We start from the raw sequence: 18,156 nt of genomic DNA, 5'->3' as shown, positions 1-18,156 counted from the left end.
AAAGAAACCACATGGGGCCTTTATTCAGTGGTGATGACACTTCTGTTAGGCACTGGCATGCAGAGAGGAGTGTGGTAAAAACGGAGAGAGAGAGAGAGAGAAAGAGAGAACAAAGAGTGCTTAATCCTTCAGTGCTATTCTTGCTTTGTGGGTGAATTTGATATAACTTGAGTGGACTTTATTTCTGTTAAAAGAACAAAGCCTCCTCCCCTCTTGGCCCACAGGCAGCTGGACAGAGTAACCCCTGCTCCCATGTCCACTAGACCCTGTTGGGAAGGAGGGGGCACCTGCTCACCTTGTTTGCAACCCAAGATGACTAATATGGATGCCAGGGACTCAGGAAGTGCCAGGCGGGAGCAGATGAGTCACTCATGGAATTCAGGTTTCAGAGTAGCAGCCATGTTAGTCTGTATTCACAAAAAGAACAGGAGGACTTGTGGCATCTAAGAGACTAACCCATTTATTTGAGCATAAGCTTTCGTGGGCCCCAGCCCACTTCATCGGATGCATAGAATGGAACACGTAGTAAGAAGATATATATACACATACAGAGAAGGTGGAAGTTGCCATACAAACTGTAAGAGGCTAATTAATTAAGATGAGCTATTATCAGCAGGAGAAAAAAAACTTTTGTAGTGATACTCAAGATGGCCCATTTAGACAGTTGACAAGAAGGTGTGAGGATACTTAACAGGGTAGGTCAGGGGAGTGACTCAGGGAGTGGAGGTCAGGGTAGGTCAGGGGGATGACTCAGGGAGTGGGGGTCAGGGTAGATCAGGGGGATGACTCAGGGAGTGGGGGTCAGGGGAGGTCAGGGGGGTCAGGGCGTGGGGGGTGACTCAGGGAGTGGGGGTCGGGGGGGTGACTGGGAATGGGGGTCAGGGGAGCGGTACCCACAGCCTGCTCACTTTAGGAGACTCTGTGGCCAAGGGGTTTGGGGAGCGCCCGGCTCTGCCCCGGGTCCCTTGCCCTGGGGGCCCGCTGCGGGGCGGCGGCGCACTGGGCCGGTCCCGGGCGGGCGGAGTCAGGAGCCCCGCAGCTCCGGGCCGGGCCGGGGTGGCCGGGTGGGAAGAGTCGGGGACGCGCAGCTCCCGGGCGGCTATTCCTGGCGGCGGCCCCCACCCGCGGCGGGGGGCTGCGGGGAGGTGACAGGTGGCAGCCGGAGCCTATAAAAATTCCCGAGCCTCCAGCGACTCACAGAGCCGGTCTCCTCGCGCGGAGCCCCCCAGATCCGGAGCAGAGACCCGGTCCTAGCCGGAGCGGACCCCCCAGATCCGGAGCAGAGACCCGGTAACAGCTGGAGCGGACCCCCCAGATCCGGAGCAGAGACCCGGTCCTAGCCGGAGCGGACCCCCCAGATCCGGAGCAGAGACCCGGTCCTAGCTGGAGCGGACCCCCCAGATCCGGAGCAGAGACCCGGTCCTAGCCGGAGCGGACCCCCCAGATCCGGAGCAGAGACCCGGTCCTAGCCGGAGCGGACCCCCCAGATCCGGAGCAGAGACTCGGTCCCAGCCGGAGCGGTGCCCCCGGATCCGGAGCAGAGACCCGGTAACAGCTGGAGCGGACCCCCCAGATCCGGAGCAGAGACCCGGTCCCAGCCGGAGCGGTGCCCCCGGATCCGGAGCAGAGACCCGGTCCCAGCCGGAGCGGACCCCCCAGATCCGGAGCAGAGACCCGGTCCTAGCCGGAGCGGACCCCCCAGATCCGGAGCAGAGACCCGGTAACAGCTGGAGCGGACCCCCCAGATCCGGAGCAGAGACCCGGTCCCAGGCGGTGCGGTGCCCCCGGATCCGGAGCAGACACCCGGTCCCATCCGGAGCAGAGCCCTCTTCCCCCCTAGAGCGGAGCCCCCAGACCCTACGGTCATGCCCAGCAAAGAACCAGACCCAGAGCTGGCCCAGGCGACCCCAGCGGCCGAACCGGCCGAAACCCCGGCAGCAGTAGCGGCTCCCGCCTCGCCAGCAGGGGGCGCCCTGCCGCCTGAGCCCCAGCCCCCGGCCGCTGCTCCGGAGCGCGGGGAGCCTAAAGCAGGTGAAGGGGGGCGGGGGCAGGGATCTGATCAGAGAGGAGCGTCTGTGCAGGGGGAGCCAGGCGGACCTGGGAGCCCATCCTCGGGGTTCGGGGTGGGCAGGGGGGGAGGCTGGGGTGCAAAGAGGGGAGGAGGTTAGGCTGGTGAGGGGAGGGATATATTTAGGGGGATGGAGTGGGAAGAGGAAGGCTGGGGGGCATAAGGAGGGGAGAGGGTTAGTCTGGCGGGTGGGAGAGGGGTGAATTTAGGGGGATAGGGTGGGTAGGGGGAGGCTGGGGGTGCAAAGAGGGGAGGAGGTTAGGCTGGCAGGGGGAGGGGTGTATTTAGGGGATGGGGTGGGCAGAGGGAGGCTGGGGGGCATAAGGAGGGGAGAGGGTTAGTCTGGCGGGTGGGGGAGGGGTGTATTTAGGGGGATGGGGTGGGCAGAGGGAGACTGGGGGCATAAGGAGGGGAGAGGGTTAGTCTGGCGGGTAGGGGAGGTGTGTATTTAGGGGATGGGGTGGGCAGGGGGAGGCTGGGGGTGCAAAGAGGGGACGAGGTTAGGCTGGCAGGGGAAGGGGTGTATTTAGGGGGATGGGGTGGGCAGAGGAAGGCTGGGGGGCATAAGGAGGGGAGAGGGTTAGTCTGGCGGGTGGGGGAGGCGTGTATTTAGGGGATGGGGTGGGCAGGGGGAGGCTGGGGGTGTAAAGAGGGGAGGAGGTTAGGCTGGCAGGGGGAGGGGATGTATTTAGGGGATGGGGTGGGCAGAGGGAGGCTGGGGGGCATAAGGAGGGGAGAGGGTTAGTCTGGCGGGTGGGGAAGGCGTTTATTTAGGGGATGGGGTGGGCAGGGGGAGGCTGGGGGTGTAAAGAGGGGAGGAGGTTAGGCTGGCAGGGGGAGGGGATGGGATAGGCAGCGGGAGGCTGAGGTGTCCAAAGTATGACAGGGTTCCAAAGGAATTAGATAAGTCCATGGAGGACAGGTCCCTCAATGACTATTAGCCAAGATTGTCAGGGACACACTCCATGCTCTGGGTGTCCCAAAGCCTCCAACTGGACAGCAGGGGATGGGTCACTCATTAATTGCCCTGTTCTGCTCATTCCCTTTGAAGTACCTGGCCCTGTCTGTCAGAGACAGGATACTGGGCTAGACGGACCATTGGTCTGACCTGGTATGGCCCCTCTTACATTGATAGGTATCTGGGAGTAGGGGGGTGGGCAGTGTAGGCTGGGGGGTGTGAATTGGGGGATCGGGTGGGTGGAGAGGCTGGGGGTGTATTGGGAGGCTGGGATGGGCAGGGGAGGCTGGGATGTGTGTGTCTGGGTGCATGGGTGTAGGCAAGGGGGCTGAGATGGGTGTATTGGGGGTTGGGGGGGCAGAGGGGAATGGGGTGAGTGTGTGGGGCTGGGCTGAGTGTGTTTTGGGTCATGGGGAAGCTGGTGGGTGCATTTAGGAGGGAATGGGTTGGGCAGAGGAAACTGGGGTGGGTGTATTTGGGTGGATGGGGGTGGGCGAGGGAGGCAGGGATGAGGGTCTTGTGTGGGGTGGGTGAGGGAGGCTGGGGTGGGTTTCTCAGGGGATGGGCAGGGGAGGCTAGGGTGGGTGTCTTGTGGGGGGTGGGTGAGGGAGGCTGAGGTGGGTGTCGATGGGTGGATGGGGGGCCAGGGGAGGCTGGGGTGGGTGGCTGGGGTGGGCGGGGGAGGCTGGGGTGGGAGTCCCGGGGTGGTGGTGGGAGGCTGGGGTGGGAGCGTGTTAGGCCCTTGGGGAATGCATTGAGAGGCTGTGTATGGCGAACAGGCCTAGCCAGAGGGGTCGTGTCAGTGGGGGTTCTTTGTCTTTCTAACATGCCTGTGTTTGTTACAGAGCCGCCCAGCTGCCCATTGCACCTGGCAGTGGAGGACGTGAATGATAACTCGGTGTCCCTGACATGGAAGGCCCCAGAGCAGGCGGGCTCCACTGGCCTGGATGGATACCTGGTAGAGTGCTGCAGAGATGGAAGTAGGCTTGAGCTTTACTCCTTTATAAGCATGAAGAGCTGTGTGTTAATGGGGAAGATGGTGTTACACACTGGCTGAGTGTGTCATGTCCCTGACTCATGGACAGGCCACACAGGGGAGGAGCTGGTTGAAAACCAGCAAAACATTTTTGTGTAAAATTTCTTTTTGCTTTGAAAGTTCCAAATAAGTAAAAGTTGGCCAGCTCTCTATAGAGGATAGGAGCTTCCTATTGCTGCCAGATAGTGGGTTGACGCCAATAACTCCACGGGAAGAGGGCCATGCTTTTGGTGCTGAAGGCCACAGGTTTAATGTCCAGTGACAACCTGTAGTGGAAGCGTTGCTCCCATGGGATAAAAGGACTTGATTATGTCGATAAGCAGCTACACGGGGAACATATTTTTAATACTGGGCTCTTCAGTCTAGCAGAGGAAGGTCTAACACGATCCAATGGCTGGAAGTTGAAGTTAGACAAAGTCAATCTGGAAATTAGGTGTTTAGTTTTAATGGCAAGGGTAATTAACCATTGGGACAATTTACTGTGGGTCGTGGTGGATTCTGCATGGCTGACCATTTTAAAATCACGATAGGATGTCTTTCTAAAAGTTCGGCTCTAGGAATTATACTGGGGCAGATCTCTGGCCTGTATTATACCCAGAGGTCAGACTGGATGATCACAGCAGTCCCTTCTGGCCTTGGAATCTGTGAATCTGTGAACCCAAGTCTCTCTTCCTGAGCTGCATACTGGAGTCAGGAGACTGCGGTGGGAACAGCAGGGTGGTTCCTTGTCCTATGTTGGGGTCTCTGAACATCTGAATCACTACATATGAATGTAGATCTGGATGCCAGAAAGCCGTAAAAACATCAGGAGGAGGAAAAAGTTTGCAGAGGAACAGGAACGGGTGGGGGGCTAGGGCCAAACGGAGGGGCACTAAGAAGGTCAGTCCCATATTTTCAAACTTGTGTACTTCACTTCAGGGCCCTGTGGCCCAGATCCTCAAAAGTATTTAGGCACCTGATTCCCATTGATTTCAATGGACATTTAGGTGCCTAAATCCTTTTGAGGATATAGGTCTGTGTCTCTATTTTGTCTCCTAAATAAATGACCTGATTTTCAGTGGTCTATTGAAATCAGCAGGTATTGTGGCTGTTCAGTGCCTCTGAAAAGCAGTTCATATATTTAGGTGCCTATATATAGACATAGATCCCTAATTTGAGGCACCGAATTTAGAACATGTTGGCGTTATGTTTGATCAGCAGGTGCAATATATTTTGGCTTCAGACTCAGGATGATTGGTGAGGGGGTGGAGATGGGCAGGGAGAGGGGAAATATTTAATCCTCATAGATCTGAAAGGAAATGTAAGGATTAGGAAGAGAGGGTTGGGGAGAGCTGGCAAGTCATACTTGGCTGAAGCTGTAGGTGTTGGTTCCTGGGTTGAGGACTGGTGGTGAGCTGGATGGTGGCAAACTGGATTGGACGAGGCTAGTGAAACTTGGCGGGCTGGTGGCAGCTGGCAGGCTCTGGTTGGCAAGTTGATGGTCTCTGATTAGCCCACTGGTTGCTTTGCTGGTTGATGGAATAGGGCAGGCTAGGGAGGGAGACCTTATCGACTGGTGGCATTTGGCAAGTTCTCATTGGGGCCACTGGCAGGCGTCGGCTGGCTGATTCTTTGGGGCTGATCCCTGGCTGGTGGCAGGATTTGCTCCATCGTGTTTTTCAGACTGGTGGTTGGGGGATGGTTGGGGATTCCCCATTTGCATTTGTTGGTGGCTTGAGTTTTGCAGGATGCTGGGGAGCTGTGGCTGGGTTTGTTGGTGAGAGCTGGATGTGTGGTGCGGTTCCTGAGCCTGGCAGGGCTGCGTGAGCGGGATGCTATGTGAACCTGTGGTTGTTCAGTTGGATAGTGGGGGGTCTCTGATGTCTGGTTGCAGCAGAGCCTGGTTGGTGGGTTTGGGGCAGAGTGTTAGCCGTAGCTGGCTGATACAGAGAGGTTTACAGGCACTGGCTGGCTTGGGGTAGCCCATGAGCCTTGGTAAGATGGGAAGCTGCCTTACTGGAGGTTACATCGCCACCAGCCCCTAACACTGAACTGTGTAGTGAAGGAGGAAAAAGTGCTTCCCAACCTGGCACTCCCAAGTCTGGTGCTAAACCAAGCACCTGTTTGGACAGAGCTGGGCTACTATCCAATCTGTTATGATCCTTGATTGTATAGGGCCTGGTTAGTTGGTGAGGGAGCCCTGGCCATCTGGCAGTGGGTAGCTCTTGTGCCCTGGCTAGCTAGTTGGATCTGGGCTGTTGGTTGGTTGGGGCCGGAATGAGAGTTTTGGCTGGTTGGAAAGTTTTGGCTGATGCACAGACCTTGCTGGTGGTTAGGGGTGGAAGGGAGGGCTTGTGACCCTCGCTTGTTTGGGTGCTGAGGCAAGCTAGCTCTGGGGGGCTGCTCTGGGGGGGACGGACTGGGGGGGTCTTGAGGACTTCTTCCAGGGCATGGATGTTTCTGGTTGGATGGCATGGCTGGTAATCCTTACTTTGATTGACTTTTGGAGGCTCCCAAGCCTTGGCTGTCTAGCACGTTAGAGGCATTGTGCTCCCAAGCTGTGGCTGGTTGAAGGCAGCTGATTAGCTCTGGCTGAAGTTGGCTAGCAAGCCCTAGTTAGTGTTTAGCGGATGGTAGAGGAGTCCTGCCTCTTGCTTGTTTTGGTGCAGCTGCCAAGCCCTGGTCAGGGAGCCCCAGTGAGTTGGCTTGGGGAGGCCAGGGCATGTAGATTGGTTTGTTAGGGTGGCTGACAAGCCCTGCTATGTGGCTGTCAACTCACCAGCAACTCGTGGTGTTGCCTGCTACGCTACTGACTCACCAGAGGCGCAGTGGGAATGCACAAAGCGGAGCAGGATGGAGCCTGAGGCTCGCAGCTGTACAGTCCCGAGGGGGAAGCAGCCGTGCACTAGCTTCTGTGCAGCTCCTGAAAGTGCAAAGTTCCCCACTTGTGGGCCATTCCCCTTCTGCAGGCTCTTCCCCACTGGGACGCCGGGTGGCACGCCAGTTTTCTCTCTGAGAGGTTGATAAGTACGAATGAGCTGGCTGGTGGGGATGGCTAATGAGCTCTGGTTGGTTGGTGGATCCGAGGGGGCTGGTGAGTGTCGGTTGGCTGGGGCTGAGCGTTGGGTGAACAGTTCAGAACGAGCAATTTATTCAGTGAGTTTCGCCCCTTTTTCCTGTTTGAAAGGTGTCTGCTATTCCGGATTGTTCGATGGATATTTTGTGTGAGTAAATTTCAGCCTGCATGAGCACTCCTTAGAGTATCTGATATTCACCGTTCCACAGTCACACTGTGCAAAGTCACCTCTAGCCGCATGGCATTGTTTCTGTTCCCTGCCTGGATAACCTGACCTTTATAACTTTCTGCTGCCTTTGCCTGAATCAAAGCCGGTGTTGCAATGCAGTGGCATTTGGCTCTGAGCCTAGTGTAAAGGGACTGTTGGCCCCTTACTAACATTCAGTGGGGGTGTTTTGGTTGCTAGCTCCCAGTACTAAAAGGGGGAAGGGTCTATGGCAAATCAGGACCCTGAGACTGACAGTCCCCAGGAACAATGGGGAGAGGCCAATGCTCTAGGTCAGCCTCAATGACAGGGCCGGCAGGTTAATCAGGGAGTCAGGAGGCCAGGGAGGTCCCATCATCCGTGTGAGCTGGAATTGCCTGGGTCAGACAGAGTGGGGCCGAGCTGAGGAGAAAGCAGGGGCCCAAGCTGAGCTGGGGAGCAGAGCTGGGCCAGATCCAGAGGGGCCAGAAAAGCAGCCCAGAGAGAGCAGACCCTGTCCTGGGAGCAGAGCTGCAGCCCCAAAGCCAGAGGCACAGCCCAGAGAGAGCAGACTTGCCCTGGGAGCAGAGCTGCAGCAACCAGAGCCAGAGGGGCCAGAAAAGCAGCCCAGAGAGAGCAGACCCTGTCCTGGGAGCAGAGCTGCAGCCCCAAAGCCAGAGGCACAGCCCTGGGAGAGCAGACTTGCCCTGGGAGCAGAGCTGCAGCAACCAGAGCCAGAGGGGCCAGAGAAGCAGCCCAGGGAGCAGGTCAGCGCTGGGATCAGAGTCACAGAAGCAGCCTGCAGAGCAGACCTGTCCTGGGAGCAGAGCAGCAGCAACCAGAGCCAGAGGGGCCAGAGAAGCAGCCCAGGGAGCTGGAGGCAGAGCAGCAGCAGCAGTGCAGAGACAGAGTGGTGGAGCTGGGGCTGGAGCCGTCCGGAGCTGGGTGCGGTGAGCAGCTGGGGAGAGCGAGGGGGACCCTGGGCAGCAGGTCCAGCACAGGGAGACGCCTCAGCCAAGGGGCTCTGCAGGCCAGGCTTGGATCGTAACCCCGACAGGGCGGGTGTGACACTGGGAAGAAGGGTCCCACCACTTAGAGCCTGAGGGCGTGTGGCCACCACCGACCCGCAGCATCCCTGCAGCAAAGCCAGGGCCTGAGCAGGGGCCTGGGATTTACAAGGAACAGACTGTGAACTGCCCTGACGTTCCAGAGACGGTGTTTGTGATGTTCGCTGCCACAGAGCGGGGTGATGTGTTTCCTTTCACCTTTCCCATTTTTCCTTATTCTTTTTAAAATTAATTGTTGATTAAATAACTTGCATTTGCTTTAAATTGTATGTAATGGTCAGTGGGTCAGAGAAGTGCCCAGTGCAGAGAGAGTACCCCGGAGTGGGGACACCCTAGCCCCTGTCCTAGGTGAGCACAGCAGGGTTGGGGGTCGAGCCCCCCAGGAATCCTGAGCCCAGCCTTGTTGGGGTTACGAGGACTCTGCCAGACAGGAGAATGGAAGGGGAGTCCTCAAGGGCAGGGAGGCCTCTGGGTAAAGGAAGTGGGAGCGAGGACTCAGATTCTTTCGCTAGCTCACTTCACTGGGGTAGTGCAGAAGCCAGGAAAGTTCCCCACAAGAGCGGGGCTATTCCCCCGCTTACACTAGGTCTGAGAAAGCTGCTCTCTGGGAACATTAACCCAGTCACGAATGCTCAGGAAAAGTGAGGGAAAGAGTAAGTGAGCGGAGGAGTCCCACTGAAAGTCTGATCAAAACTCACCAAACCAGCATTACTCACTCTTTAGCCAGCTCTGCTGGGGATGGAGGAGGCTGCACAGAGGTGTTTTGGGTTGCATTCTGCGGGGAATGAAATTGACAACTTGCTAGCTAGGGATTTGAACGGTGGCACAGGCGAACTGAAGTGGTTTTGGGAAACTCCCGTATGGAGAGAATTAGATTTTGTAGACAGGTGCATTGGACTACCACAAAACTGGTCCCACGTTGGGTCTATGAACGTTGTCAGAATCCATTTAACTTCCGTCATTTACTTTATTTGGCAGTTAGGTTTTTTCCGCTTGTCACCTGCTGTCTTATTAAGGAAGATCTTTTGTTTGTTTGCTCCAGCTGAAGACTGGGAAGCTGCTAACAAAGAACTCTTTCTTTCTGTCCGGTACACGATCCGCAACCTGACACCCGGAGACAGACTTCAGATTCGCGTGAAGGCAGTGAATGCTGGGGGCATGAGTGTTCCAGCTGTCCTGGAACAGCCTGTCGTCATCAGAGAGATACTCGGTACGGTATTGTCCTCACTCCATGCAGCCTATACACAGGCAACACCGGTGCATCTTTATGGTAGCTGAGCACATACTGACTTGTGTGCGTCTTTGTGCTAAGGTTGAACTCTCACGAACCCTTAACTCTGCCCACTGTTGCATTACAGTATGGCTTTCGATTGTGATCAACTGCTATTTCTCAAATAATAGTGACTGGGTCAAATTCAGCCTGGATGTAAATGGGTGCAACTTCCATTGATTTCAGGGCACTCCGTTTGGACGTCCCTGACCTGTGTCTAGACACTTCCTGACAGACCACTAGATAGCTCATGGAATGCCCATGTATCGTCAGACCGCCAGCAAAAGGCGTTCATTTGAACGTTCTAATCATTGAAATAAACATTTTCTGTATTATTTCAGTGTGTGCACTTACACGCCTCTATTTATACACTCATAGCATCTGGGGCTCACTTGTCCTTTGCACACTTATGTGTTGTTGCACATTCACACACATGTATGCAACTGTCTGTGTGCTAGAATGATGCCGGTTTATTTTGCTCGGAAGAGTTACGCACTGTCTGTGTGCAACATGGGAACGTGACTCACCTCGAACTGGCTAAAGAATCATGGTCCCCACACTCAGCAAGGCTCCTGTTCCTCTCGGCGGGCTACGAACATGCCACTCGTGACATGGGAACACAAAACTGTTTGTCAGCTAGCCGAGAGCAGACAGGACTGAGAAATTGTTCACCTGTGTGTTTTCATGTTCCTGTAACTCAAAGAGCTCAGTGGATTTTCTTTAAACACTCCCCCCGCCCCCCCAAAAGAAAATAAATAGCTTCTGAGAAATGATAACCCCAGAGGAAAACTCCGATAAAGCTATCAGCAGCTGAAAAAGGGATGTAAAACTTGAATGGCCATTGCTACGCCTGCCCTGCAGTATCCCGTGTGGAATGCTGAGGCCCTGTACACCGTTAGCAGCAGGACTGTGCGTCCCATCAGCTCCCGTGGGTTTCTATGATCACTGTGGAGAGGGACTAGGATTACACTGTCGTGCTGGTGGACGACGTTCCCTCGATGAGCCCCCTCCCCAGCAACGCAGTTGACGGCGGAGGTAATGCAGTTTGTAATCCCGTCAGGCAGGAGCACAAACTGTGTCGGTATTCACATAAGGATTCTTTGATGTATTTGATTCGATGTATTTTGATTGCTACGGCCACCTTAGCTCCAGTGCGTTATTAGCATACACAGGGCCTCTGGCCTCTGCCAGGATGTTGCAGGCAGCGTTGTCTAACGCTGCTCAGAGCAATTGTACCCAAACCGGTGTTTAATATGCCTGCAGCCACCAGCACCTTGTCAACACCTGTACTCCCAGAAGCAGATCAACTGGTAATTTTAGCGGATGTCCTAGTGGAGACGAGGCCAGTTTTAGTTCACTCTGCGAGTGAATTAAACTAAATCAAATTAAGGCCATTTATTTCCAAATGAGCGTCCACATAGGAGTTTAATGTGGTTTCACGAATCCACTGTAAATTCACACCTTTAGTTAGTTCAGATTAATTTTCCTGAGTGTTCCTGTGTAGACATGCCAGGGCTCATCTACATGGTGATATGCTGGCTGGGAAGCCAGGCATGTGACTCGATAGCGCACCAGTTTCCATGCGAACTAAGCCACACTCTGGGACTTTCACTGCACTGTAGCACTGTGCAAAGGATGAGTTATTGCACAGCAAGCTGATGCGCTCTAGAGTCACAGGCCTGGCTTGCCACGCAGTAAGCCGAGCCCACAGAGTTTAAGGTCAGAAGAGATCAACATCAAGTCTGAACTCCTGTATCTCCCAGGCCGCTAACCATCACCCAGCTGCTTTCTGAAAACACAGTCTCTTCTGAAAACGCATGCTAAATACAGAACACTGCACTACCGTGGGCAAATGTTTGAATCAGGAAATTCAAAGATGGGTCCTGAATAGTACAGGGTGAACTTTTGTTAGTGAATAAAGCAATTCTTTTGCTTTGTTTTTTGCTGAAAAATGCATTTTTCAGGGTCCGAAACATTTGCCAAATTTGAATTCGATGAATAGTTTCAACTGGAAATTGTTTCCAGAAAAGGTGACATTTTTTATTTCGACTGTTTTGTTTTAAAACGTTTTGTTTAGATTTTTTCATTCAAAACAGTGTTTCAGTTTTAAATCTTGCCAGTTTAAAAACACACACACACACATAAAGGGTGGGAAACACCTGAAAAGGCCAACATTGGAATGAAAAACTAAACAATAATAATTTTATTTTGAGTCGACCAACATTTTGATTCCAAATGAAACTTTTTCGAGTTATTTGATGAAAACATTTATTTCAGGTTGAATCAAACAAGATTTGGGGGGGAGGGGGGATTTTTTGGGTCAGCCGCCAAACTGAAAAAATTGGAAATGAAGAAAGGAACGCTGCTCGTGAGCAAACTGTAACTTGGCCACCTTGCGTGGTATTTTATTTTTCTGTATCTATGGTTCGTTGGCCAGTTTGATGTCTTCATGCTTATGCCCTGGGGCCAAGTTACAGTTTTGAGTTTCCTGGTTTCTGTTAAGCTAAAATCTCAACCAGAAAGTGGCATTAATCTAATTTTTGCATTTCATTCTCAATGTGTACCTGTCACTGCTTTCCTCGCTGTGCTGGGAACAAACACTGTGCATGGCTTATTAATGTTGCATGTTTGTTCTGCTAAACCCTACTGTGCGTACGTCACTCTGCTCCATCTGTTATCTTCCATTTTCACTTATTTATTGATGCAGTTCACTTGTTTCAACAAATCATGTGGAGTGCTCAGAAGAGATTTTAAATAGCAGCAGACCCCTAGACAGACAGTTAAAAGCAGGAATGGGGAATTGTGATGTATCTGTTGGACAGTCAACACAATGCACATTTCACATGTAACTAGGGCAGGAAGAAGTGTTTCACACTTGGGGAAACAATTATCATGAGGTCTCTGCCAGGGTAAGGTACACCTGATGATGTGTGTGTATAGGCTCTGAGACGGATACACATGAATTAACATTTTTTCTTGGGGGGTGTGAGCTTTCTTTGTTCCACCGAGACTGATAAGGGCAAGCGTGGGCATCAGGAAGAAATTCCAGGACCAAATAGAAGCGTGCGAGGAGGGGATGCTAGCTCAGCTGTTGGGCAGGCCATCTGGGAATGTCAGGCATTCCTTCGCTACCCGCACTGCACTGCCTGTGTTTTACTCTCACAGCTGTTTAGGCATCATTCAACTCAGATTTAATTCTAGACACCCCCACCATACAATATCCCTCCTAGAGGTAAGCCCCTGCACGTTTAATCCTGGGAGAGGCATACGTGTCTTTTATTATGTATTAACATAAACCCTTTGCCCCCAAAGGAACTGCCAGCAAATGCAGCCATGATAGTTACCCTGCTGCTATTTTGACTCTGGTAAAGGAGACAGAAAGTCCGTATACACGCGCAAACATTTTCTGCTTCCCTCTGTTACGTTCCCCAGGGGACACAGAAGTAAGTTTCCAGCACATGGTGTTAGCACCAGAGGTCCCAGTTAGTACCCCTCACCGTCCGGCCTGCACTCTTCTCTCAGCTCCCAGTCAAGCAGGGAACCCCAGCTGCTGCAGGAAATGGTGCTGCATGACTTTTAGAAGTGCTCTGTCTCCTGAGTCCATAGAGAACCAATGTCCCCACTAGGAGGCGCTGTGCTACAGGGAGGGCTGCTGGATGACTCTGTAGGGGGCGCTCTCTCCAGTGGGTGAGCACTGACCCCAATGACCCGGTGTGGTGCTAGGGGGCGCTGTGCTGCAGGGAGCGGCACGGGTGGCTCAGCAGGGGGCGCTCTCTCTGGAGCGAGTTCCAGTCCCAGCAACAGCGTTATTTAGTACTACGTTGCAGGAGGCACAGCCATGAAGAGGCAATAAAATACCAACCCCGTGACCACCCCGTGACCACCGTAACAGCTCCGCGGCCCCTGTTCATTAGAGTCGGGATGTTCTGCCCCAACAGCAGCCTGCCCAGGTTCTGCTGGAGAAGTAATTCCCCACTTGCTCCGTAATCCCCTTGTGTTGTGTTACTGGTGTGAGCTGGCAGCCACGCTCCAGCCAAGAGGTGGCTGCATTTTAGTGCCAAGTCAGCCAATCCTGTGCTGCCCAGGCGGGGAGCGGCTGGGGATACCTGGGACAAGAAGTGCTCCGGGGGCCCGAGATCCTGCTGTAGGAACTCCCGCTGAGAGCGCGGGGCTGTGATTTCCCGAAGCTCTCATGAAAACGACGGGCGTGTGTGACGTCTGCTTTGTCTAGAGCACCCGAAGATCCGAGTGCCGCGGCACCTGCGGCAGACGTACATCCGGCCCGTGGGGGAGGCGGTGAACCTGCTAATCCCTTTCCAGGTAGGTGATTGATGTTTCCAGTGAATGGCTCTTGGGCTTGGCCTCTGTCTACCCAGCAAACCCCCTCCCATGTGCGGAGCTGCTGGGGGGCTCCTTCCTTGCAGCAGGTGGCTCAAGGGAGACCAGCAGAACAGACAGGAGCGGAGACGTGGGGAGGGGAGAGGAAGCTTGAACTTGGTGGGGTGAAACGGGGAGCTAGTGGAGGGGTCCAAGGGGCATGTGGAGAGCAAAGGGAAAAGAGTGGTTAGGCTGCGACTCAAGAGCCGCTGGTTCAATGCCTGGCTCTGCCACAGAGTCCCTGTGCGACCTTGGGCACGTCCCTTAGTCTCTCTGTGCCTCAGTTCCCCAGCTGGCCAACGGGGACTAGCAGTGCCCTGCCTCTCAGGCCTGTGTGAGGGTAAGTATGGTAAAGGTTGGCAGGTGCTCAGAGGCGTGAGGTGAGGAGAGCCAGGAAAGCACCATAGAGAGGTGTCAGCAGCTGCACTTGGCATGGCTCGAGGGGGTCTAGGCAGAGGAGACCTGGTGGGGAGTTTAGGCCCCCGGGACAGAACGGGAAGGCCACATGTCGGAGGAAGAAGAGATGAGAATGGGATGCTGCCTGGCTCTGGAGGGTTGATGAGGAGGCCTGGGTGAGAGCCCAGATGGTGGCCTTGGGAGGTCAGCTGGGCCCATGCTACCCGGGAGATGGCGGAGAGCTGGGCTGAGATATGGGACAGGCTGGAGGGAGAAAGGAGCTCCGCCAATTACAGGGCATGGGGAAATGCCCTTTCGCCCCTCAGTCAAAGCCATTCACCCCTCCCCCAGCTCCTTGGCACCAGGTCTTGGGGGCAGGCCCCAGTGAGATTTTACCCCCCAACCACATGGGGGGCACTGGGAATATATTTACTGCCCCACTGACTGGGTGGGAGGGGCTAGAGCCATACCATCAGGGTCTTCACACCCGGCAGGAGTAGGAAGGCTGCTGCATCCCCAGGGCTGTCCTCCATGCCCTGCCCCAACGCAGAGAGAGGGGTTGGTGGGACCCCTGCAGAGTGGAGGAAGGGGTTCCTGCCTGCTCCCAGGAGCGTGGCTTGGGGCTGTGTTTCCCTCGCTCACCTTGCACGCCACGTGCACCAGTGACTGGCTAGGACAGGACATCCTCCAACTCTCTTTGGCCCCAATGGTAGAAGTTGGCCCCAATGCCATGTGAACAGCCTAGGGGCCCCAACGGGGGCTGCGTGTTCTGTCCAGCCCCAGGGTCCGCCCTGTCTGATTACCTAACCAAGCAGCTGCAAAGGTCTATTCTGCATACCCTGCGATCCTCCTGCTCTGGCTCGTGCGGGCGAGTAGGTGCCTGCAAAGTGCCGTGCATTCTCCAGCCAGGTGCCTGGTGCTGTGATCTGGGCATCGTGCCAATTAAAGCACGGCCGTAATTAACTGTTAGTGCCCTTCAGTAGGTGACACTCAATGCAAACGCTAAGCGCTCCAGAGCAGCAACCCCCCCGCCCCCGCTGTCTGCACATTCTGGTCTCTCTAGCAAAGGCAAGACAAAACGAGAATTTGACACTGCTGCAGCTAATTAGACTAGATTGTAAGAGTGGGTGGCCGGAGCGGGGCGGGGGCCATGGAGATGATCCTCTGTGGCTCCCACTGGAGGATCAGGACCACAGGCTATCCGCTTTCGGATGGATGCTGTATTTTCGTGTCACAGCTGACACGTTAGCCATAGTCTTAGCATGCGTGGGCCCAGCTGGCATTGTCCTCTTGAGGCGGTTGACTAGCAGCGACTGCTCCCAGATACCACAGCTGCAGGGGAGATCAGAAGACGGGCGTTGGAAATGGCATCGCAGCCAAGCCACAGATTGACCCACTAGGCCAAGCCACCTGCCCCCTAAAAAACTGACGTCTCAAAGGTGCTCTCAGAAGGCACGTCTCTGCCCTATCCTGTGCATCGCCAGCGAAGACCGCACAGGGATCACTGGCAGAGAGCTGGCTGGGCGGTGGAATGGAGCTGAACTGCTCTCCTGAGCTTTCTCCTCCGCCTTTGTCCTAGGGACAGCCGAGGCCCCAGGTGAGCTGGAGCAAAGACGGCCAGCCTCTGGATCCCAAGAGGGTGACCGTGCGCAATGGCGACAGGGACACCATTTTCTTCATTCGCAAGGCAGAGCGCAGTGACTCTGGCCAGTACCAGCTGAGCATCAAGATAGACAGGCTGGAGGACAAAGCTACCATTGACATCCGCGTCATCGGTAAGAATGGAGCAAGCACTGGGCGCGGGGCGGTGCCTGGATGGAGTTTTGCGGCCTCTGCCGGCTCTCATGGGCCTGCAGCCATCAAGCAAGATTCCCTGCAGCACGGGACCCCTAGAATTTACTTCTGCCACATGGCAGCTCCAGCTGGGCTAGCCAAGCCCTGGTGTGGCTGGGGATGGCGTTGCCTGCAAAACGCCCTGCTGGCCAGCACCCAGCAATGGGGGGAGAGAGTCCAGAGCAGAGGGTGGGTGTGTTGTCCTTATGTGTGAGATGCTGAAAGCTCCTGCAGCACCTCCCCGAATAGGGTGCTCTGCCCGCTGCCGGATGTGTGGTCAGGAGGAAAGGTCTGCATGAGAAACACTGCAGGGTTTGGGGCTTGCTTCTGGGCATAAGGCTAAGATGCCCTAAAGGGATGAATAAGAGGGTACAAAATGGCTAGAAGGTAGGGACGGAGAGAGGGTCATTATGGGCTGGGGGACAGGGTGCATATTCTTGCTAGACTCCTAGATGCTGCTGTAGGCTCCTGCACACATGAATAACCCATGAAATCAGACAGACACACATGCAGGTCTCTCCCTGCTCTGACACCATGGTGATGGGCACTACAGATTCGTAAGAGATGGGGCAGATTCTGGGTGAGGGACCAGCCAGGGTTCCCCAAGTTACTCCCACCCCATACAGATCCACAGAGCCGCAACCCATGGACTCAGCAAAGCAGCTGCCGTCTCCGCAGGCAGGTGGCTGTGTGAGCTCTCTGGCTACTGCTGTGAGCTGCCGTGCCCACCCCGTACCTGCCAGGGGATGGCCTCAGGGGCTGGTATGAGCCTCTGGTTGTCATTGCAGAGCAGCCGGGCCCTCCAGAGAACCTGAAGCTGGTTGACGTGTGGGGGTTTAACGTGGCGCTGGAGTGGAGCCCGCCGAAGGACAACGGGAACGCAGCCCTCAAAGGGTACACGGTCCAGAAATCGGACAGGAAGAGTGGGGTGAGTCTGCGGCGTCTGCCTGGCATACCCCTCTGAGCAGCGGGACCTGGGGAGGGTGTACGGCCTGAGTCAGACGCTGCGGACATGGCAGCAGGGGGGTTGGTGTCGATAGCCTCCTAACCTCCCCCAGCAGGCAGTGCTGTGGAGATGGAGCCCCCTCCTGAGGTCTGTTTGCGCAGTGTAGGAGAGAGTCCTCACGTCGCGGCGCAGGAGTGGTTTGCACGGGGCGTTCTTGGGTGCCTCTGAAAGGGTTTGGTTCCCAGCTCTGCATGTGTTCGGTTATTTGCACAAGAGCCCGAGTTGGGATCCGGATCCCGTTGGGCTGGGTGCTGCACGGCCAGGGCTCGCAGGCGAAGGCAAGACAAAGCAAGAGGCTGTAACAGGCAGCTGGAAAGAATGGGGTGGAGGGTGGCCCATGCCTTTACCCAGGCCAGCTCTGTTCACAGTGAGGTGGTTTGAAATCAGCTATTTCCAAAAAATAACAAAGCGAGCGAGAAATCAGGTGTCTGTCCAAGGTCCCTACAGACCCGATGTTCTCAGCTGGGAGTTGCCCATAGGTGACCCAGTGAAGTGAGCCTCCAAGAGGGGCTTGAAGGAGGCGAGGGCAGAGGTTGCTCCAGGAGGACGCTGCCCACCCCAGGGGGTGCTCTGAAGAAGATGCATAGGTGGCTTTGGGCGTGGAGGTTGGCGCTGTACGGGCAGCAGAGTGGGGGAAGTCAGGGCCGTGTGGTGTGGATAAGCAGGGAGGCACTAAGCTGTGTAGGACCTGAAAAGAAAGGAGCAGAAGCTTGTGTGTGATGACATGGAGGAGGAGCTGGTGGTGGGGGTGTGGGGCTTGAGGGACGGACGTGATCAGAACCACCTGCCATGGAGATGGTCCGTCAAGTGGAGTTTTCCCAGGGAAGCACTCTGAGGTGCCGTGCCTCTAGCCGGGGCACCTCGTTTCCAGCTGCTGCTGCCTATGGGGTGGCTGGCTGCTGCCCT

At 55.2% G+C, this 18,156-nt stretch overlaps 1 protein-coding gene across 4 annotated transcripts in view; it reads left to right on the top strand.

Annotated features, from left to right (window-relative positions):
* Positions 1-1,021: 1,021 nt before the first annotated feature.
* Positions 1,022-18,156, top strand: part of MYBPH (myosin binding protein H) — a 48,453-nt gene continuing 31,318 nt past the window's right edge. For 2 of the 4 annotated variants that reach the window (XM_048826737.2, XM_048826738.2), the window contains exons 1-6: positions 1,023-2,031; positions 3,872-4,006; positions 9,411-9,578; positions 13,870-13,958; positions 15,991-16,186; positions 17,033-17,172. In XM_048826737.2, the coding sequence (XP_048682694.2) occupies positions 1,866-2,031; positions 3,872-4,006; positions 9,411-9,578; positions 13,870-13,958; positions 15,991-16,186; positions 17,033-17,172 (894 nt within the window). In that variant the 5' untranslated portion in view covers positions 1,023-1,865. Of the gene's footprint in view, positions 2,032-3,871; positions 4,007-6,908; positions 7,266-9,410; positions 9,579-13,869; positions 13,959-15,990; positions 16,187-17,032; positions 17,173-18,156 lie in introns of those variants that run through there. The other 2 variants (XM_048826736.2, XM_075122115.1) reach the window with 2 other exon arrangements.

The sequence above is a fragment of the Caretta caretta genome, chromosome 21 (genome assembly GCF_965140235.1).
Source record: "Caretta caretta isolate rCarCar2 chromosome 21, rCarCar1.hap1, whole genome shotgun sequence".
NCBI lineage: Eukaryota > Metazoa > Chordata > Testudines > Cheloniidae > Caretta > Caretta caretta.
Note: the sequence above shows the minus strand (reverse complement) of the source record. Positions and strands in the feature narration are given on the sequence as shown.